Source organism: Podarcis raffonei, chromosome 8 (assembly GCF_027172205.1).
Source record: "Podarcis raffonei isolate rPodRaf1 chromosome 8, rPodRaf1.pri, whole genome shotgun sequence".
Lineage (NCBI taxonomy): Eukaryota > Metazoa > Chordata > Lepidosauria > Squamata > Lacertidae > Podarcis > Podarcis raffonei.
The window spans coordinates 51,125,079-51,146,370 of NC_070609.1; the positions used below are offsets into that span (position 1 = coordinate 51,125,079).

General features: G+C 47.7%; 1 protein-coding gene across 1 annotated transcript in view; it reads left to right on the plus strand.

The window, feature by feature from the left end:
- The first annotated feature begins 3,674 nt into the window (after window positions 1–3,674).
- The window catches only part of CPNE7 (copine 7), a 40,940-nt gene continuing 23,322 nt past the window's right edge, over window positions 3,675–21,292 (plus strand). Inside the window, exons 1-2 of the mRNA XM_053400027.1 lie at window positions 3,675–4,006; window positions 7,729–8,769. Coding sequence (XP_053256002.1) covers window positions 8,596–8,769 — 174 coding nt within the window. The 5' untranslated portion in view covers window positions 3,675–4,006; window positions 7,729–8,595. The remainder of the gene's footprint in view (window positions 4,007–7,728; window positions 8,770–21,292) is intronic.

Consider the following 21,292-nt stretch of genomic DNA (forward strand, 5'->3'; position numbering starts at 1 on the left):
CATTTAAAGTAGAGAATCTTAAGGTAGAGAATCGTTAAAGTAGAGAATCTTTCCCAGCCCTACCTAGAGATGCCAGGAATTGAACTGGGACCTTGTGCGTGCAAAGTAGATGTCCTTGCATCAGAGCATGTCAGCTCCAAGCTTTCTGCATGGAGGCTCACGTGGACCCCAGCATGTGGACCCCACAAAGTTGCCTCATGCTGTGTACCTTGCTGAATCAAGAGGCAGGTGTCCTAGTTCTGCCAGCAGTGAGGGGATTAGCTCCTGCTGTGGCCTCCATCAACAGGCTCATCCAGAGCATTTGCACTGCAAAATCTTTGAAATATTGGCTAATTCCATCATTCCCCCCCCCATCTTTCTTGCACCCTCCTTTCCTTCCCAGAAACAGAGTGGACAAGTGTATATGCACATAAGGATTGTGTGCACTCCCATGAACATGCAAAAGGGTTGGTGTGCAGACAGGTTTCTTGCAAGGAGACAGACTGAAAATGTGAATAGCCCCATTGCAGAGCTGTTGTTAAGACACTGCTCTTGAGTTCAATGTTAGGGCAGGTCAGCTTATGCCCCAGGGGCAGCAGTTGGATTCACATGCAACTGTTGCTTGCAGGTTGCCAGCCCTGCAGTGCTGGCTGCCATGTTGCAAAGTGATAACTCTGCACATGCACTCACCGGGCTCCCTTTGTCTGGAAGAAGCGCTGGCTTTGCAGCCCTGTGCAAATGAAACAAAGGAACATGGGATGCTCCCCAGTACCAACTCATACTATTGGTCCATCTAGCTCATTGGTGTATATACTGACTGGAAGTGACTTTCATGGAAGGGTCATCCCCAGCCCCACCCAGAGATGCGAGAGATTGAAACTGGGAGCTTGTGTGTGCAAAGCAGATGCTCTACCATGGAGCTACAGTTCTCCCGCTAACTTGTTGCTGTAGAACTGGCAGGCTTGGCGCACCATTCTGCCTACCTGTGTGGCCTGAAGCTCTAACCAGCTGGAGGGAGGCCGTTATCACTTCCTATGGTAGAGATACTGGTGCCAGCAAATTTTCAGCAAAATTCTTCAATGCAAAAACAAACAACATCTGGTGCTATTTTCTTCAAAGCAGCTAATTGCTACAAGATTTTATGGCTTTAAAGAGGGACGAGTCTCTCAATGGCTGCTATGCATGGTGACTAGAACCTCCCTGTTCAAAGGCAGTCTACCTCTGCCCTGCTGCTCTGCTTGTGTGCTTCCCAGAGGCATCTGGCTGCTCAGTTTGGGGTAAAGGATGCTGGGCCGGATATGCCTTTGGTCCCACCCAGCAGAGATACTTTTACGTTTCGAACACATAGTGCTGGAAAACAGCCTTGCTTCCTCAGTCTGCAGCTTGGAAGAGGGCTCTGGGCAGGGACGGCCACCCCAGAAAAATTCCCAGGAAGTCTGTTGACAAAGAAAACAACTATATAGGAGCCCCCAGGCAGCAGAGATCAAAGCTGGTGCATTGCCCAGAATGATCACAGGATGGCAAATTATTTTTCACAGAGACAGGTGTGAAGCTTTTGAGGCAGGCTCCCGCCAAATTAGCAGCTGAAAATCGAAGGCGGGGAAAATTAGGAGGCCCCAAGTCTGCAAGCAGAGGTGTGATTCTGTCCCTGGCATGAAAGAAGGAGGGAAACTGAGGCAGAGACATCACTGAGACTCCAACATTGAGCAAAATGGAAAGGCGGGAAGTTGGCCAAGGACTGCAAGAGATAGTTCACCCAGCAACTGAGCTGTAGAAAGAGGGCCAGTTAGAGAGGCCAATATGATCTGAAGTTCTCCATAACCATGAGATGGATGGACAAATTCAGAAGGGACCCATTGACCCCAAATGTAGGAGCAGAGTGCTTTCAGTTCTAGGGATGCAAACTCAAAAGTGCCTTATTATTATTTTTTTGTATTTTATTAATATTCCCTCTTTCCTCTAAGGAGCTAAAAAAGAAGAAGGTGACAGACAGGGGTCTCCTCCCCATTTATCTTCACAAGCAGCTTGTAAGGTAGATGAGGCAGTATTTCCCCCCTCTGAGTTATAACCCCAACAGCCCTGGGAGATAAATTAGGCTGCTGGCTAGCCTGAGGTCAGCCTGTACACTTTTGTGGCCAAGTGAGGATTTGAACCCCAGCTTCTCAGGTCCTAGCCTGACACTCTAACCATTGCACCACACTGGCTCTGACAGATTAGCCAGCATGCCATGCATTGAGCTCGTTGTGCTTGCAGCCAGGCTGATCCACCTGGAAATGAAAGGGTGGATTTGGTGGTGGTGGAAGGTTATTGTTTCAATAGATTTTTGTTTTGTTTTGCGGTGAATGGGGTGTTAGGGGAGGGGTAGTACCTCTGGTGGGGGATAAACCATGCTCCTTCCGGGATAGTTTGTCCACCTTTGGTCCCCACTCTGCACTCAGCTCTCACCTGTGGCTCCTAGAAGCTGTCAGCATGCAACAGCAGCCACACCCTGCGAAATGGCTTTGGCTGGCCAGCTAAACCAGGTGAGGGTAGCCGATGGATCTCAAACATAGGAGCCCACCCCAAAGCTGATGGGCATTGCCATTCAAATGGTGTTCACATGATTGATTGTGTGAGGTGGGGCTTATCTCCCCCCTCCCATATTTTATTCAAGTTGGCACCCCTGGTCTCAAATCCTTGGTGAGTTAGGGACTTTCCCTGCATGTGAAAACAAGCTCCAGTGGATTGAGTGGAGGAGACCATTACTGGGTCCAATGGTCAAGAAGAGGGAAGATGTAGAGGGAAGTGAGGGGCAGGTGGGGCTCGTCAATCTGGGAAGGGAGCCCTTCTAAGAGAAGGAAAACTCTGATATTTAACCTCTGCTGTCTGGAGTGGAGTCCTTAAGACAGTTGGATGGCACCTTATACTGGCAACTCCTGCAGCCAAGCTGGTGCCAAATGTATTACTCTGCTTTCTTTTGGACATCAGTGAGGCAGAGAGGGGGTTCTTGTCATCTGGGCAAACCAGGACCTCCACACACATTGCGCATCACAGGAGGTCACTTTGGTGCTGCAAACAAGACAGGTGGATACCAGCAAGATGATTTTGGCGAGAGGAGGAAGATAATGATTCTAAATGGGGTTTTTGGTTGTGAGTTCTAGGGCCAGCACGTGCCATGAGGCTGCATCAATTCATCTGGAGGGAAAGATTGCATGCTGTTGCGTGCTGTGGGACGCAATGGCCCCACAGTTAAGCACAAGGGCACAGGTGTGCTGCAGGCTCACTGAGTACAAGCAGCGCAAACAGAATTTCCCACCACCACCAGGCCAGATTTTGCAAAACGCTGAGCATTACTGAGATTGGGGGAGAGCGTGCATTTATTTTGCAGTAACCTGTTTGCAGGTCAGGATGGACGTGTGATAAAAATGGGAAAGAGGGGAGGCTCTGGTTTCAGGCAAAGGACCTAACCCTCCTCGGAGACAGAGACCCCTATCCTGAGCGTTCAGAGGTGGCTGGTGCCCATTGGAGCTGGCAAGGCGGAAGGCAAGGAGCCCAAAAAGCAGGAGGCTCCAGAACCAATGACAGGCAACTCACCCTAATTTTGCCCCCATCCCCCTCCTCCTCCTCCTCCTCCTCCTCCTCCTCCTCCTCCTCCTCCTCCTCCTCCTCCCTGCTAAGTTCTACAAGTGCAACTCTTGATATTCAAGAGGGGGAGGAAACTGGCAGGCGGTGCCACCCCCTGGATTGGATAAGTAAGAAGGCAGGCAGGTGGGAGCTGGCTAAGGGCAGGTTGGTGGGACAGCGCCCCAATCTTTCCACTGTGAGGACTGAGCAGCACCCCCCTTCCACCCGCGACTGAGAAGAGAGCCGGCGCTGAAGCAGTTAATCCCTGCGCTGTTGCTGTCGTCGAGTCTGGCTCTCGGAGCTCCGCAGGAGAGAGCGGGCGCAGGCAGGCAGAGCGCGGATCTTGGCGCTGGCAGAAGAGGCGCAGCAGCGAGTGAGCGCTGCTGGCAGGCGGACAGAGGGACGCGCGCTGTGGCTAAAGCCGGTGAGTGGGGGAGCCAAGGCGCCAGGCGGCGGGTGGGCTGCCCCGGGGTGGGCAGGGGGCCAGCGCCAGGGAGGTCAGCGCCTTTGCCGGCAACTTTGGCAGGACGAGCTCCGGACGCTGCCAGCCAGCCTCCCCACCGCCGAGCTCCAGATCCGCGCAGGGTAAGGGAGGCTCTCTAGCTACTCCGAAAGGAGACACGTGAACGCTAAACGTGTGGATTCGTGAACCGAAATTCCAGAGACTTGGCGTTGAACATGAGCACAGGGGCATTACACCCATACCTGCCTTTTTCTCTTTTTTTGTACGTGGGAAGAGCCCACAAACTTTGTGCAGGTGTGTTTGTGGCAGCATGGGCGTAATCTCAGTGCCTGAGCAGTTGTGTTAGCCTGACAGAAGTGTGCATGCAGGAAATTGTGTGTGTGTGTGCATTTGGGGTGCATGCAGCAGTGTGTGTGTGTAAATGCACACCTGGAGGATACTCCCTGCACTACTTTTTTAGACAGCAATGTTTATGTGTCAGCAAAACTGTATTTGCACCATAATGCGTGAATGACAGAGTGTTGGTAAGAAGATACCTACACTGGCTTCCTGATAGGCTTAGAAGGAGCAATAGGAAGCACACCAGTGTTTGCACATCAAGGTGTTCATTCTTGGATGTGTGTGAATAAAACCTCTGAGGAAAATAACATGCAACATCCAGGAAATGGGTGCATATGCAAGGAAATACACACTTCTGCGTGAACATTTATTTACCATTTGGGTGGCAAGGAGGATAATTCATAGCCTGATTGTTGCTGTATTATACATGTTAAGTAACTTTGATTTTATGCTTATATCTCACAAAACATGCATTTCTCTTTCTGGACAATAACAAAAATAGCTAACAAGCTTATTAACTGCCCATGCATGTGGGAATGTTTACGGAAGTGTGCATCTATAATCGACGGCGTTTACACTGAGGAGTGTGCTTGTGAAGCATGCACACACATGAATGTGCCCACACATGTGCATGCATATGGGACTGCATGCTTCTGAGCATCTCCATGCACTGGCAAATGTGGGTTGTATGTTTTGCGGGGGCGGGGGGAGACAAACATGCATCAAAAAGTCTCCTTGCCAATCCCAGGCACTGACAAGCCCAGCCACCAGCTGTGTGCAATTAAGTAAGTGCTTGGCCACAGGAACGCCCCCAACTTCCTCCCCTTTGGGGGACCCCCTGCTGTGCTTTCCACTTGCCATGGTGTGTGTGTGTGTGTGCAGGGTCAAGAATTTGGAACTTCCCAGAGCCCAGGAATTAGTTGCCAGAGAAAGTGCTGAGCTCTGCTCTGACAGAATGGGCAGAAAGAAAAGCCACAAGGATGCCCATTTTATTCCCATGACACCCAATACTATTTTCTATAGGAAGTTGCTGGTGTGCCAAATACCACAATGACAGTCCACTGCACGGCCGGTTCTGGTTTGGGGCCTCGGCAGCAAGCTTGAAACAGGGCTTCCCGGGTTAGAGAGAATCTCCAGGAGCCGTTCAACCCCAAATACCAGAGGGACTCTGAAGAAAACAGGCTTCTCTTCTGTCTTCTCCAGTTTATGGGGAAAGCCTCTAAAGATGTCGCCCTGTTCATCCTGCTGCTCCACCAACCTCCAGTGAAGGAGAGAGAGAGAGGGAGCTCTCAATTGACATGACCTAGAGTTCCAAAATGTCTGTGAGCAACTGGATGGCGATGGCTCAGGCAGAGACACCTGACACAGCTAACTGCCAGCATGCATAGTGGAGGGTTGGAATCTAGGTGCACCATTGCAGTGATAGGTGCTCACGACTTTCTGTTCTTAATTAAAGTGTGCATACGTGATGAACAGTTTGTGCAAATATGTCTCATGGAGACGCGAGACCTTGGCTACCTGTTGCTGGGGAACAACAGAGAGTCCTGCTACATCAGACCAAAGGATTTGGTTACAGCCAAGGTCTATCAGGTCACATGAGCAAAATACAAGCTGGTGCCCATCCAACCCCACTGGATGGAAGGGATGGTAGGGAGAGCATCTGCAGAGATCAAGTTGGTGATGGTTGGTGTAACTCCCCTTATAACAGACACAGAGAAACAGATCAAATTTCCAATCGCAAATCTTAACAGATATCCAATGTTTTGTTTAGCATCTATCTTGAATTCCATCTAAATCAATCTACCACACCTTGCAACTTCCTTGAATTTAATCTACATCAAACTGGCCATTATATCCAGCATAAGAACTCTGCTGGATTGAGCCAAAGACTCATTTAGTCCAACATCCTGTTCTCACATCCAACCAAATACCTCTGGGAACCCACTAGCAATTCACAAGTGCAAGGAGCAATCTGGATCCAATAATCTGTTTAGAAAAAATAGTACATAATATCAATCCAATTGGTTTAGGATCCTGGTGCAGTAAAGAAAAACTATTTCTTGAAAATACTCCTTGTTATTTTTTACTTATTTCTTCCCTATTTTTCATTTAGGGGAAGTGAATCTGACACATTTAACTAAGGGCCATATCCTAATTTGCCATTCAATAATTACCAGTGCTGAGCTACCAAAATTCTTGATGCCAGTAATAAGAAATATGTTAATTTGATATCCCAATCTGACCCTATTCCTTCCAGCTACCCTAATAAAAAAGTTATAGCAAAGAGTCTTGTGGTACATTAAAGACTAACAAATCTACTATAATATAAACTTTTGTGCTCTACAATCTACCATAAGATGATTGTGTGTTGAAGTGGACTGTAGCCCCTGAAAGCTTATGTCACAATAAATTCGTGAGTCTTTAAGGTATGATAAAACACCTGGTTGCTTTTGCTGCAAGAAACTAACATGACTATCTTTCTGGAGAGGAATTATAGGATCTACTGAGATTCCCAAACCTGTTACTTCTTTGATTTTTGTCTCCTTTGTTATTGTGTTCATAACTCCCGTATAAATGGACAATTCCACTAGGTAGATGGCATAGCAGCTTTTTTGACAATTACCATAGCGGCACTCCAAAGACAAATGGGAAGAAAAAGGAGATGCCTTCAGGGTACTCCCATCTATAGTCCACTGCCTTTGCCTTTAGTGCCTTGGCCAGAGGTCTGTAAGCTTCTCTCTTTTTTTTCAACCGATTTGGGATAATCTTGTGGACAATAATATCATTTCCCTTTTTTGACAATTACCATAGCGGCACTCCAAAGACAAGTGAGAAGATACATGTTTCAGGCCTCTGTGGAGTCATAGACCATTTGGCAAATATTTCATAATAATTGTCAGTGAAGCTAATGTTTGGTATGACTGGTCTGACATGGATCAGAGCTCCACTGCATCCTCACATTTTGAAAAGGTTGCAAGAGAGACTCTGCTCTTGCTGCTCAGTTGTGATGATTCAGAATGCTCACGTAAATTGACTTCACCATCTCCGACTCAATCTCAGCCCTTAGTCATGATGCTTATGCGGAGCATCCAAATTCAAGGGCAGTCTACCTTTGGATACAAGTTGTTGGAGAACAACAGCTAGGGACCACTATGCCTTCATGCCCTGTGTGCTTCCTCAAAGCATTGTGCTGCCATCCCCAGCCCCGTATGAAAACACGATTCTGGCCTAGATGGTCTAATCCAGCACAGCTCTTCTTACATTATTAGATATCTCCTGATTTCTGAATGTTTGGGATGTGGCTTGTCAATTTACCTACCCTGTGTTTTTTATATATCCTTTAGGCAGCTGCTTGAGTGACCTTGTCAGCACATTTCCCATGGCAAGGTAACCCCTTCTGCCAGTCTGTGAGCATCACACAAAGACCCCGGTGCTGCTGTGGATTGCGGTTTCCACTCGTGTCTAGAGATCCAGCCTTGAGTCAGATACAAGAAGACGTCAGGGTATCCTCTGGTAGATCTGCCTTGTGAAATACATGCCCTGTCTCCTGTTGTGTCAACCCAAGATCGAGAAATCCAGGGGACTGCCAGGTTATTTCTGCTCTTGGTGACTTGGAAAAAGAGCCTCGTCTCTCTCTCCCCTACACTCCTGTCCTCCTCCCCAACCTGCCCTGTTATTCTCTGAAGTCCCGAATACCAGCAAAGGCCAGAAGACAGGGCCACCTCCTCCCCCAATCTCTCCAGGGAGGGTGCCTGGGCACATACGCACCCAGGCTAGATCTGTGCCAGCAACAAGGGAAGCTGAGTGGGATCTGGCATCCGGGTGAGAGGAAGAAGAAGGAGGCAGCAAAACACAACTTGTTAATTTGTAGGGAGAAGACAAACTCCTTTAATTAGCTCTGCTTGGCAGCAGCCAAGCAAACAAGAGGCAGTGCCTCCTTCAGGCTATGTTCCTCAAGCTTCTGGGATTGCATTGACCACATAGACTGCAGACAAAACTCAGCAGTCCCTTGCTAAGTGGCGACGCCTCAGGGCTGAAGGTGAGCCAGGCTCCTTGGCTGTGCCGTAAGCCGTCCTGCGGCCAACCCATCATCACCGGACCCCAGATCTGGCTGTGGATGTTCCTGGGCACCCAAGCCCTTGAGCCATTCTTCTCTGCTGCCTCTGCTACCTGCAGCTGTTGCTGAGCGAGGGCCCTCCTCCCTGAGCAGGATGAACGAGTTACTGGACCCAACCTCCCAGGCCAACCTGGGCGTTGTCTCTGCCACCTGCGTCTCCAAGGTGGAGCTGCGGGTCAGCTGCAAGCACCTGCTTGACCGCGACACGCTCAACAAGTCGGATCCCTGCGTGGTGCTCCTCATGCAGTCCCAAGGGCAGTGGATGGAGGTAGGCAATAGGCTCACGGGGAACGGAAGGTCAGAATGGGGAGGGAGGCAAGGCGGGCTGGTGAGAGATGGGAGGATGGTGTTGCTAAGCAACCAGGTTGGTTTCACCTGCTGCCCTGCAACCATCTTCAGCAGGCGCAGAGCGGACTGAACCAACTGCTGGTGCTGGAAGCACAAGGTGCCACTGCTGCAGAGGCCCTCCCCTTTCTCTCACCTCTTCTTCTAGGCATTATTTGAGGTATATCGGGCCCTATGCTATAGCTCATCATCTTTTAGCTCATCCTGGTCATGAAACTGACTCAGGGCACCCTCCTCCAATTTCCACCCATATAGAAGTGCAAGGGTGTATTTCTGAGAAGCGTTTTTGATGGTGGTTCTGCTTTTATGGACCTGTAAAAGTCTGAGTATAAGCCTTTTCTAGATGGACTGGCTTTTGTGGACCAGGGTTGAGCTAGTGGAAGGGCAGGGCTTTCAAAATAATGATTTCAACTGTTGAACTGGATCTCACTGAGCTTCTAGGAAGGAGAGGCCTGAATGGGTTTTTGAACGAACGAGTGAATGAATGGATGCAAACCTTTGCAATCCCCATTGCTTGGATGGCTTCACTTGGACAAGGCTCATGAGGAGAACATGGAAACTGGAAACTGGCCTGTCCCGTTGAACTATAGAGCAGAAAGATGGGTTCACTGTTTGCTTCCAAAATGGCAGCTCCCAGGGTGTGGTGCTTGCCATGCAGTCGTGTTTCAGCCACCACATAGGCTTGTAATGGTTGAATTCCTGTCCATAGATGGGAACAATTGTAGGCTACTTCATAGGTGTGTGGTTTTGTGTGTGGGAGGTTCAGAGGGCTACAAAGGGCTGGCTTTGGGGAAGAGGGGAGGTGGGACATAGCCACTCTTCCAATAGCCTTGCGTTAATTTCCCAGGTGTCTTGGTTTTACAATGCTCAGCACAATTGATTTGGCGGAGATTCATCAGACAATTTTTATCATGTTCGAACTCTGATTGCCTGATTTGCGCTCAGGAAGGACTATTTCCCCCTCTCCACACACTATAAAGTTCAACTGATTAGTAACTTAGGGCTGTCACTTGATTAAAGAAATCTTACTCAGTTAATCCTATGAGATTTAGTTAATTAATCTAGCAATTAAAACTGCATATATTTTCATGTGGGTAAAACCATATTCCTGAAGCAAAATGAAGACGTTTTTAGAGGAAGGATGCCTCTGTTATATTTGCAATGTTTTCCCCCTTCTCAATGAGAGAGTAAAGGCGGGGCCTCTTTTAAGAGGGTACCTGTCATCTGCAGTTTTTACAATTTTGTGTGTGTGTGTGTCCGTCCATGTAATTTTAAAGCAGGAGCCTGGTTAACTGGGGGACACTTTTTAGTAATTTTAAAAATAATAATAACGAAGCTAACTGATTGGTTAAAGATTGTAATAATAATAATAATAATAATAATAATAATAATAATAATAATTTATTTATATCCCGCCCTCTCCAGCCAAAGCCGGGCTCAGAGCAGCTAACAACAGTAAAAATAGCACAGTTTACGTAAAATCAGAATCAATTAATTGAAATACATTCTAAAATCAATTCATTCTACAATCAATTCAGAATCAAATTAATGGCAACCATTGGGCTAGAGTTCTTTGAGGATTACCGAAGGAGGGGGTCAGACTGTGCCTTGGCCAAAGGCCTGGTGGAACAGCTCTGTCTTGCAGGCCCTGTGGAAAGATGTCAAGTCCCACAGGGCCCTAGTCTCTTGTGACAGAGCGTTCCACCAGATCGGGGCCACAGCCGAAAAAGCCCTGGCTCTGGTTGAGGCCAGCCTAACCTCCCTGTGGCCCGGGATCTCCAAGATGTTTTTATTTGAAGACCATAAGGTGGGACATACCAGGAGAGGCGGTTCTGTAGGTACAAGGGTGCTAGGCCGTATAGGGCTTTAAAGGTTAAAACCAGCACCTTAAACCTGATCTTGTACTCCACCGGGAGCCAGTGCAGCTGGTGTAGCACCGGGTGAATGTGATCCCGTGGCAAGCGATGTAGCTGTATAAGGGACATTTTGTCTTCCTTCATAAATGCAGCTTGGCTCACTCTGGAGCTCTGAGCTTGGCTGGCTCCAGCCTGTTTTGCGTTGGCTCTTACTTTGCTATGGTGGACTGGACTGCATACACCTAATGTGAAAAACCTCTCTTTGGCCCTGGGCACACCCCATTTCAGGCCACACCCCCTTTCTCCAGGCCACACCCATCACTGACCCTATTTTGGTCATAGAGATTTTTCTCTCTCTGGTTGTGGAGTGTTCCCATAAACGCTGATAACAACTCTTGTTTACCAGGATGGAGGACCGAGAAGGATGTGTGAGTGTGTAGAAACGAGCCTCTTGTACAAAAGTAAAATATGCATTTGTTGCTCTGCCTACTTTTGCCTGTGGCCCCAGTCACCACTGGCATGCGGCCCTTGCTAGGTCACCCAGAAGGGAATGTGGCTCTTGGGTTGAAAAGGGCTCCTCACCCATTGCATAGACCTATGCCACAGGTTGTGCGCTAGGGGAGTCAATTTGAGGATGGTTCTACCTTGCCGTGGTGGTGCTTGAATCTTGAACAGCTTCAGTATGTCTTTTTACCCCTTCCCATTCTCTGGCAACTCCCAGCCTAGAAGGGAATCTATTGGGAGATGCAGCAATGCAATGGAAGGGTCTTTCTGGAGATGCTACTCTCAAGCACATCTTTGGTGAGCATTAATGCATCTCTGTCAATCTACTGAGTGCTTTGTAAGAGTTAAATACAAATGGATCCCTACTGAAAGCACTTAACTAATGCTGAAGGCAGGAGCACTTCTGGAGTAGCGTGTGCCAGGCATTCTTGCCCTTAGCTTCAACTGATGCTGGTTCCTGCTGGATGTGAACTGTCAAACTGGGAAGAGGATACCAGGTCCCCTGCCAGCCTCAGTGGCTAATTTCTAAGATCAAGGCACTGGGGAGGCCCAAGTTTGCCCTGGACAGCATCCCTGGCCTTTGCTTTCCAATAGGAGATGATGGACTGTAGCCACTCAGTAAGCAAAATGCATTTGCATCACAAACTCACCTTCTCATCTGCTTAATTATTTACAGGTTAAATGTGTCTGGTAATAAACCAGAGATAAAAAAGCAAACAGTTAAAAAGAGAGAGGAGATACCAATAAATGCTATTAAAATCTGGAACGTTTTCTATGCAAAGCTTGAAGAATGCACATTCATAGTGCTTTGATAAATGGGAATAGAAGAATCTGTATTTCTAAATAGTGGTTAGTGATAATAGTGACCTTAATTATTTCTTCAGCTGTTCACAATAATTTAAAATAATAATGATAAATAATCTTACAAATGAATAGAACTCTGTCCCCACAGAGGGGTGCATGGCCTCTATACTATGGATTTTTAAACTGATTTAGAAACCATGCCTTTTTTCTGCTTCCTTTTCATAAAGGCTTTCTTTGCAGCGCTGTTACAAAATTATAGCTCTGCTTAGATGTTTTTGTTAGTCTTTGTAACTGTTTTAAGCTGGCCTTTTATAATAATTGTCAGTGCTGTTGCCGTTGATTATTATTTTTTTAAAAGATAGTATTTATTTCTTTATTTTTTCTGATAACATGAGCCACCTTGGGACAGCAATGCCCCAAAATGCAGCATGTAAATAATTTAATTAATAAACGGTGTTATTGTTGGCATCTGTCCGTCTTGGGAGACAATAAAGAAGTGCGCCTTTGGTGGTGAAGTCAAACTGCTGGAGAGTTACAGCACCTGCTGTGGCTGTAGAGACTGATACGGGAAAGACATGTTTTGTTGCAGCTGGGACCGATGAAGGCGTCTGCTTGTGCTGCTGCAGATGCACCAAGGCGTTTCTTCTGCCTGTGTTCATCTCAGTAGTCATTCCTTTTCTGGTCACTGCTATGGCTGCACAACGTAGTGGGTAAGGTTCATTACAACTCCTAGAAGAGATGCAGTCCCTCCTTGCCCAGAGGACCACAACTGCATGAGACCTGGTGTGGGGAGCCTTGGGAAAGCTAGATGTTGCTGAACTATAAATCCCATCAGCCCCAGCAAACATGGCCAGGGACAATGGGAGCTGTTGATCAGCAAAATCTGCAAGACCTGCATTAGATGGACAAGCTGCCTAGAATTTTGAACCTCTGCTCCCTGATCCCAGAAGCGAGGAAAGTTGGTGGAGATTATTCAGTGAGGTGAAGGCAATGCCCTCTTGATGTGCTCTGATGCACCCTTCTGTGATATCAAGTCACATACCTCAGGAGTAAGCCCTGACATTGAACAAGGAGATGTTCTGGGACTAAACCATGATTATTTGTGGCTTCAATTCCAGGTCAGCTCTGAGGCATTTTCCTGCCTGAGCTAAGGGCAAAGTGGTCTGTACCCCCCACCACTCCCAAGCTGCATGCCAAGTAGATAAACCAATTGAATTGGCAGTTGAATCTTATTCCAATACTGCACCTGAGGGCAGCAGGCAGGTTTAAGACTCCTGCAGACGATCTGCTTCCTCAGCATTCATCCTGATTTGCCAGCACAAAGCTTATGTGGAGGTTAGACTGTGTCCAGTCTTTACTGAAATGGCTTGCGGAGAGGTTATACAACCATAAGCATTCACCCTGATTTGCCCTGCACGGTGTTTACATGTCTTCCTGCGGATCATTCATTCACCATCCCACACTTCTCAGTGCATTTCCCTGCCCTTTTCTTAACCACAAAAAAGTCAGTGTCTTTTCAAAAGGCGGATTTGTTTCACAGGGGCAACAGAGCACTTTAATCTGCTTTAAATGCACAAGCCTACAGTTCTGGCATGTGCTTGAATTCCTCCTGCAAAATGCTGACAGCCTGGAAGCGGACTTAGGGTGCAGAGGGCAGGCTGCATGGCACCCACAGCTTTATCCTCCGACACCTTCCCTGAGCTGCCTGCCCTGCTCCATCAGCCGCCTGAGGCAGCTACCTCACTCTGCATAATCCTGATTAATCTGCGTAAAGGGATACATTTGCAGGTGACTTTTTGCAGGATAAAAGGGTTTGATCCTGTGATTATTCTCTCTTGGAGTGTCCTGGGGAATGAGGTTGGTTTGGTTTGCCCTGCTGCCGACCCCCGGGAGGGGGGCTTCTGAGGAGTCACAGCAGTCAACTCCTGGGTCACGACACCTGCAGACAACTCTCTGCTCACTCCCTCACCTGGGCCTGTTGCCAACCACTTGCTGCCTACAATCTTCCTTTCCTTCCTTTGTGCACTTGCAAAGGAGAGGGAGAACGCCTGGCTTTCTCATTGCTCCCGGCTCTAGGCTGATTCCCTCTCCTCACTTCCCGGCACATGGCTCTTTTGTAACAGTTTCAGGGTTAATTGCCTGTAGCTTCAGATGCTCCTTAGATGTTGGCACTGAAGGTTTTCATCCTCTGCATGAATCGCTGAGCAGGCAGTGGCAATAGAGGCCAGGCAGGTGGGCTAGAAGAGATGGACAGCCAGTCCCTTGAAACATCCAAGGCCCTTTTCTCCATCAGGGACTTCTGGGGTTGGAGAAGACGCTTTGGCTACCCATTCCAGAGGATGTGGGCTGATGTGCTCGGGCTGATGGACCTTCTGGCTCAGCTTGCAGAGGGAATGACAAGAGCCACCAGGCACCCCAGGGCATGAGAGCAGGTTGCTGGCAGAGGGCATAAGACAAGCCTGGCTCCTGGGTAAAGCCAAAGGGGGCCCATCTAGTCCAGCATCCTGTTCTCACTGCAGGGCCAGATCTACAGTGAAACGAATGAAGTTTAAGCTTCCCTTAATCCTGGAGGGGCCCCAGACGCTGAAAAATGTGGTGTCTAGTTAAGTCACACAACTCAAAACAACATCTTGAGGACACAAAGCTGGGAGAGGCTAAAGGGTCATTTCCAGAAGGGTAGCAGCTGTGGTAAGTCAGTTGCAATGAAGTGTCTTGTGGCACCTTGAAGAGGAATGTGTTTTTATGACTGCATAGACATTAATGGACTGCATCATCAGATGCAGGAAGTGTAGCTCTTCAGTGCCGCCCTATTCATTTGGGTCTGAATGGAGACCATGCCTTCCTTTCCCACTAGAGATGTTAATTCACTCAGCATTGCCAAGTGGATTGTTTTATCGCCTGTCTCTGCTGTTGTAAAGCATCACTCTGCTCATCTCACATTCTTTCTGGCTCTAATTGAATTGTCACTATGTGCACCTTTTGAATTTCATTTTCATCTGGCACCGTGACTTAGAGCCTTTGCCCCCTTTACAAACTAAGTGCGCTCTCTCTCTCTCTCTCTCTCTCTCTCTCTCTCTCTCTCTCTCCTCTCTGCAACTGAGGATTATGCTTCATGCTTCTAATGAAGTGGACCCTGTAAAATCCATGATAAAATTTGCTGTTCATCTTCAAGGTGCCATAAAACCTTTTGGGAGTTTCCCCCTCCCGAAGGGCATGCTTACTATATTTGCAGTGGTTAGTAAGGATCCAGGTGAGGTCTGGGACTTGAGAGCTCCTGGAATTCTTTAAACTTTCATGTCCTTCTTGCCTCTCCAAAAGGGGTTTCTTGTTTGCTACTAATTTGTGTAGTACCCTGCTCACATCCTGCAACTTCCATGGCATCATGAACATGGAAAGGGGGAAATGTTTGGGGGATTCAACCCTATTAAAATCTATTCAGTTGCTCATAGCTGCTACATCAGTCCCAAAGGATCCATTTGCATCCGGTGTGTGGTAGAGTTCTGTGATACCCAAAAGCTTGCACAAGAGAAATCTTTCCAATCCTGTGCATGCTTTTGTGCATGTGCACATGTGTCCATGCATGCCAGAACTGTATAGAGCTTCCTTCCTTAGGGTGTCTCATTATCATAAAAGGTTGGGGTGTCAGGTGCAGTAATAACTAGGCTAGCTCTGGGTGCTCTAATGTGCCTTGATTTGCAGTGGGGGGTTACCCTGCAAGGTTGGCCCAGCCCTGCAAGCCCAATTGATTCAAGATGGGATGGTGGGGAAGAGCCAAAGATGCTGGTGTAAATCAGTTCTGCGGGAATGTGATTTCCCCCCCCCCATTGGGAAGTGGGCAGTGGGCTACTCAAGAGAGGAAGGGAGCTTGCTGGATGACAAAGGAGGCCTCCTGCCAACCTTGGGAGCAAGCAGGCCAAGCCCTCATGTGTTGCACAGCGATAGCATTCTTCCCACTAATTCTCTCTTCCCTTGCAATTTGCATGATGAATGAGGGCTGTTAAAGCTTTCTGGATTGCTCAACTGCAGGGATGCACAAAAACAGTCCTCAGCTGTCCCTTTTCCTGTGGGATCAGACTTTACTGCAGTGATAAGCATAGTTGCTCACAGTGCACTCTTCAGTCCTCCTAGCTAGGTCCCAAGCAGATGTCATGCTATCAACAAAGAGAATTTGATCAAGATTGCCAACTGACCAGGAAAAGAATTGCCCCAGCTGCTCCTGTGCCACTAACGTTGGCTGGATCAGGTGAAGCTTTTATGGCATGGAGGTCAGCGCTGTCTCCTGTTACAATCTGCACAAGAGCACATGAAGCTACCTTTTACCAAGGAAGACGACTGGTCCATCTAACCCAGTATTGTCTACACTGATGTGCAGTGGCTTTCCAGGGTTTCAGGTAGAAATCTCTCCCAGCCTACCTAGAGGTACTGGGAATTGAACCTGGGACCTCCTGCATGCAAGGCGTATGTTCTGCCATTGAGCTACAGTTCCTGCTCTTCAGATTAAGCTGTTTTTAAAGGCACAGGTGCCTTGATAAAAAAAGTTGGCAACTGCTAAGCTGTGGGTCCCCAGCGCAAGGTCAGGGGAGACATCAGTGGCTGATAGAAAGGAGCAGCAGGAGAAGTGTTTTGGTCAAGGGCAGAAGAATGGAAGGTTGCCAACAAGCTGGGTTTGTTCGACAGTTCTTAAAAATTAGCAAAAATCAGCTGTTCTGCCTCCACTCAATCCTTGCTTGTAGCAGCCATCAACCAACGTACTTGCCAACTTTTGAAAATTCAAAAGAAGGCAAATTAGCATGCAGTCCTAGACATGCCTACTCCGATGTGTAAGCACCACTGAGTTCAATGAGACTTACTCCCAGGAAATTGTGTATATAGGATTACAGCCTACACACATTTTCCCAGGAGAAATCTGTCATTTTTCTCGTTTCTCCTTTTCCCCCAATCCTAAATTCAGTTATCCACACTTACACATCAGTTTGCAATTCATTAATTTTTCTAAGTCACCCTGAAAATTCTGCAGCCATTGCTTTTGACTCTCAGGCATCCCTTGAAGACCCTTTTATGCCGACAGGCTCTTGTAGCAGTTTAATTATTACTTTTTTGATTATTCAGTCTCTTTGATAATTATCTGTATTTTTTTAAATGTTGATTTCTGTTGTTAGCTTTATATCCTACCTTCTATTCAAAGAGCTCAAGGTGGAACAGTTGCTTCTCCTGCTCTCCATGTTATCCTCACAACAACCTTGTGAGGTAGGTTAGACTGAGAGACTGACTGGTCCAAGCTCACCCAGTAAGCATAATGGCAGGGATTTGAACCCTGGTCTCCCAGGTCCTAGTCCAAAGTTCTAACCACTCACCACACTAGCTCTCTTTATGCTTTAGTGTTGTACAGTGCCCATATATTTTATGATATGATATAGCGGTACAGAAATACACCATAAATGCTGGAATGGTAACTCCAGGATTGCATGGTCTGAGAGCGCCTTGAAAATGCCACTATTTCGCAAGAAGGGGGGCGGTTGTGATGTGCATACTGGAACTTAATGTTTGTGCCATTGAAGCGGATGAAAAGGCTCTGTTGCCCTGGTGCCACAAATCTGCTTTTAAAAAGAACTGACATCTGTGGTTTGGAAGAGCAACTGGGAAATGCATTGAAACACGGGGGATGTACAAAGAGCTAACGGCAAGACATAGAAGCACCAAACTAGGATGGATGCAGGCCAAGCTAGGATGAAGGCAGGACGAAGGCTCATTGTCATAGAACTTCCCTGCAAACAAATAAGAATGAAAGCTCAGTAAAAACCAGCTATGTTCTAAGCTCCACTCAGGCTTTGTGCAAGCAAATCAGGATGAATGCTCAATAAAGGAGGAGGTCATCAGGAATAACCCTAAGGACCACAGACCCACAGCAACACTGCAAGACATCCTGAGGTCAGGGCACCAGACAGCTGCCGTGAAGAATAAAACAATCCAGCCCTCCTTGAATAATATAGATCTTAAGATTTGCATTAATACAGATCACACTCCTCACGAAGCCTAATTGTGGGGTTGGGGTGTGTGTGTCTCTAAACGGCTCAATTTTACAGCAGCACGGCCTACGTTATTATCTCTTTTTTAGTGTGTGTCATTATCCGTCATTTGTAAGTTCTGGGTCATGCGTCACCTTCTTACCAGACTGACAAAGTTGCTGCATGAAAGCTCTGCTATGTTTTATTTTTTTATGTCTGAGCTACCTAACAGCTAAGGTTTAGCAGAATCACATTAATTTGTTCTGGTCTTGCATGGATCTCTGCTTCAGCCTCTCTTCGTTCTACAAGGCTTACTTTAAATAAGCTTAGTTTCAGAATAGTTTCCAGAGGGATGCCTAGCCCAAAACTGTGCCAAAAGTGGCAGGGGGGGACATAATTCAGTGGTAGAGCATTTGCTTTGCATGCAGATGATCCCCGGTTCAATTCCTGGCATCTCCAGGTAGGGCTGCAAAGGAAACCTGAAATCCTGGAGAGCTGCTTCCAGTTAGTGCAGGCTAGGGGTGAGGAACCTTTTTTAACCCAAGGGCTCCACTCAGTCCTGGGCAATCTTCCAAGGGCCACATGCCAGCAGAAGGTGGAGCCAGAGGCAAGCAAGATTAATGACCAGAGTTCAAGAGCACATTCCATCCAGGCAAAAAGGAAAAAAGGGCTGGTGGAGGTATAATTAGGGAGGGTGTATGACATGAGCCAAGTCCCAAGGGCCAGAGAGAGAGGTTGGAGAGCTGCATTTGGCGCCCTGACTCACGGGTAGGCAATACTGAGCTAGCTGGACTGCTGACCTGACTCAGAGTAAGGCAGCTTCCTATGTTCCTCTGTCCCAGCATGGCAGAAGGCAATAAGCAGCCTGGGTAGCCCCGGCCTCAGCAGAGAAGCGGTGCATTGCAGAACAAGAGAAGCCAAAGTGAGCCAAGCCACCAAGAACTGCAGGGGAGCCAAACCTAGAAAAGCCTCCTAAAAGCTAGATTTTTATTTTTATTTTTTATTTCAGTTAACCCTTCTCAATCCCAAATATATGACAGGCCATGAGCTAAATGTGGCCCACCCACCTGGTCATTCCAGAAGAAATTTAATTGGCAGCAAGCAACACCTCTCATGCTTCTTTCATTTGGTCTAGCAAGCTGAGCTCTGGAAAGCAGGCTCTAATTGCCTACCACATTGTGAAAAATCCACAGTGAAGCGGAAACGGAGCCGAACAAAGGCTGAATTAAGGGAGCCGCTTTCAGAGGGAGGGAAACCAGCCTGAAAGTTGTTTAGGAGGAGGAGGAGAGTTGTCCAGTCCTAACTTTCGTCATCCCCTTCTCTGGCAGAGGCCCAGTAAGCCAGACTCGGCCTCAATTCTGGGGAAGAGCTACTTTGAAATGTGATGATGAAGACACAATTATAGCAGAGCCAGAGAGCATGTGATGCTTTTCATCTGAGATCGCAGCTTTGTGTTCTTTCGTATCAATAGATCCAAGGCAGCATATTCTGAAGCCTAATCTAGTAGATAATGAGCCAGCTATGCACACCCACTTCTTTGGGCAGTTGGATCCATATTGTTCGAAATGCACCGTCCATACCCTAATAAACGTGTCTGTCTTTGAGGTGCTACAGGAATCTTGGCTGGTTTCGCTGCAACAGGGCAGCACAGCTGCTGCCTCTCTGCAAAAGGTCTTGTGTCTTGTTCCCAAGGGCATCAGGCTGGCCTCTGCCAGAGAACAAAGCACTGGGCTAAGTGGATCTTTGGCCCGGCACAGCATGGAAAACGTCCTGAAGATCACCCTGCGAAAGGGACAGGTCTGAGCGGTGCTGAGCATAGTGAAAGTCTCCCTTCCTGGAACAAGCCCGCTTGGCTGTTGCTGAGGCTAATTTATTGTCTGAAGCAGGCAGTGCAAACCCACTGTTTGCACTTAGATGGCATGGCAAAAATCAATATTGAAATGGGCTCTTGTATTTTCGAGGGAGCCCAGCCGTCTTGGCCCATATTAGCGGCCATGGAAAATCACTTTGGCCAGCATCCCGACGGCGTGCTTTGCCCTGACGTTGATAAAGTTACCATTTTGTGCTTTGTCGTTATTTTAAAATCATTACAGAAGTACAGCAATGTAGCAGTGATTTCTGCCTTCCCCTGGGAGCGTCCGATAGCTGCTCAGGCTTCCGTGGACAAAGGGTTATTGGCAGCTGACACCGAGACCAACTCCACAGCTTGGCACCTGTTGCTTGCTGTGCAGCCAGGGCAGCCCTGAGGGCGGGAGAGGAAACAACCATTTACCTTTCCTGGTTGTTGGTTAGCGAAAGGTGGCCTTTACAGTGTAGAGCAGGGACTCTCAGTTACTCAAGCCCCAGGGGTCTGAGTAACTCACCCAGGGAGTCCGTGGCACATATCCCTCAACTTTCTTGAGACATCCTGTTTTTGGGGGCTGGGCTCTTGCATGAGAGCATGGCACCCAAAAGTGTGCAAGATCATGGCCAGATACACATCTCGCATGAGATTGCAATGCCCAAAAATGTGCAGTTTGGGGCAACATGCTCTTGTGTGGATCATGTGACTTGCACAGTAGTGTAGCCTGGAAGATACACATCCCAGTTTTCTGCTGGGGCATGTTGGAGGGTAGGGTGGCACCATTCACATATCAAAAACTACCACAGAGACATCAACATTTTCAAAAGTAAGGCATCCATGGTTTAGCTTTTGAAAGACAAGGGGTCTGCAGTACTTCACTCATTGGAAACCACTGGGATAGATCACCTATCTTTGTGCAACTGAAAATGGACGGCTCACCACAGCATCTTTGCAAACATCTCTTTGTTTCCAGGCTACATGCCAGGGCAATGCCTGCCCCACTGCAGATAAAGACATGCTCCAGAATCCACTAAAGGCAGAACCCAATGGGGATAATTTTCCAAAGTCTCATTTCCAGCAACTAGCACAGCCTCCTTCAAGCTGGGGCCCTCCTGATGTTTTGGCCAGTTGGGGCTGGTGGGTATTGTAGTCCAAAATATCTGGGAGGACCCAAGGTTGAGGGAGGCTCAACCCGTTCAAGGAAACTCAACCTCAGCCTCATTTTTTTGTTTCTCTCAAAGCCCCCTGCTGTTCAGTGCAACTGGACAAGCAGCTTTGAAGCGGCTGTCGCTTAGTGGGAAGAACTGTGCCAATCCATTAAACAGAAAATCCCAGCCAGCAGCTCCAGCTGGAGCATACATGATGGACAGGACTTGGAAGCTGCCCTGTCCACTCTGACATGTCCAGTTTGGCCACTGACTCTTGGCATTAAAC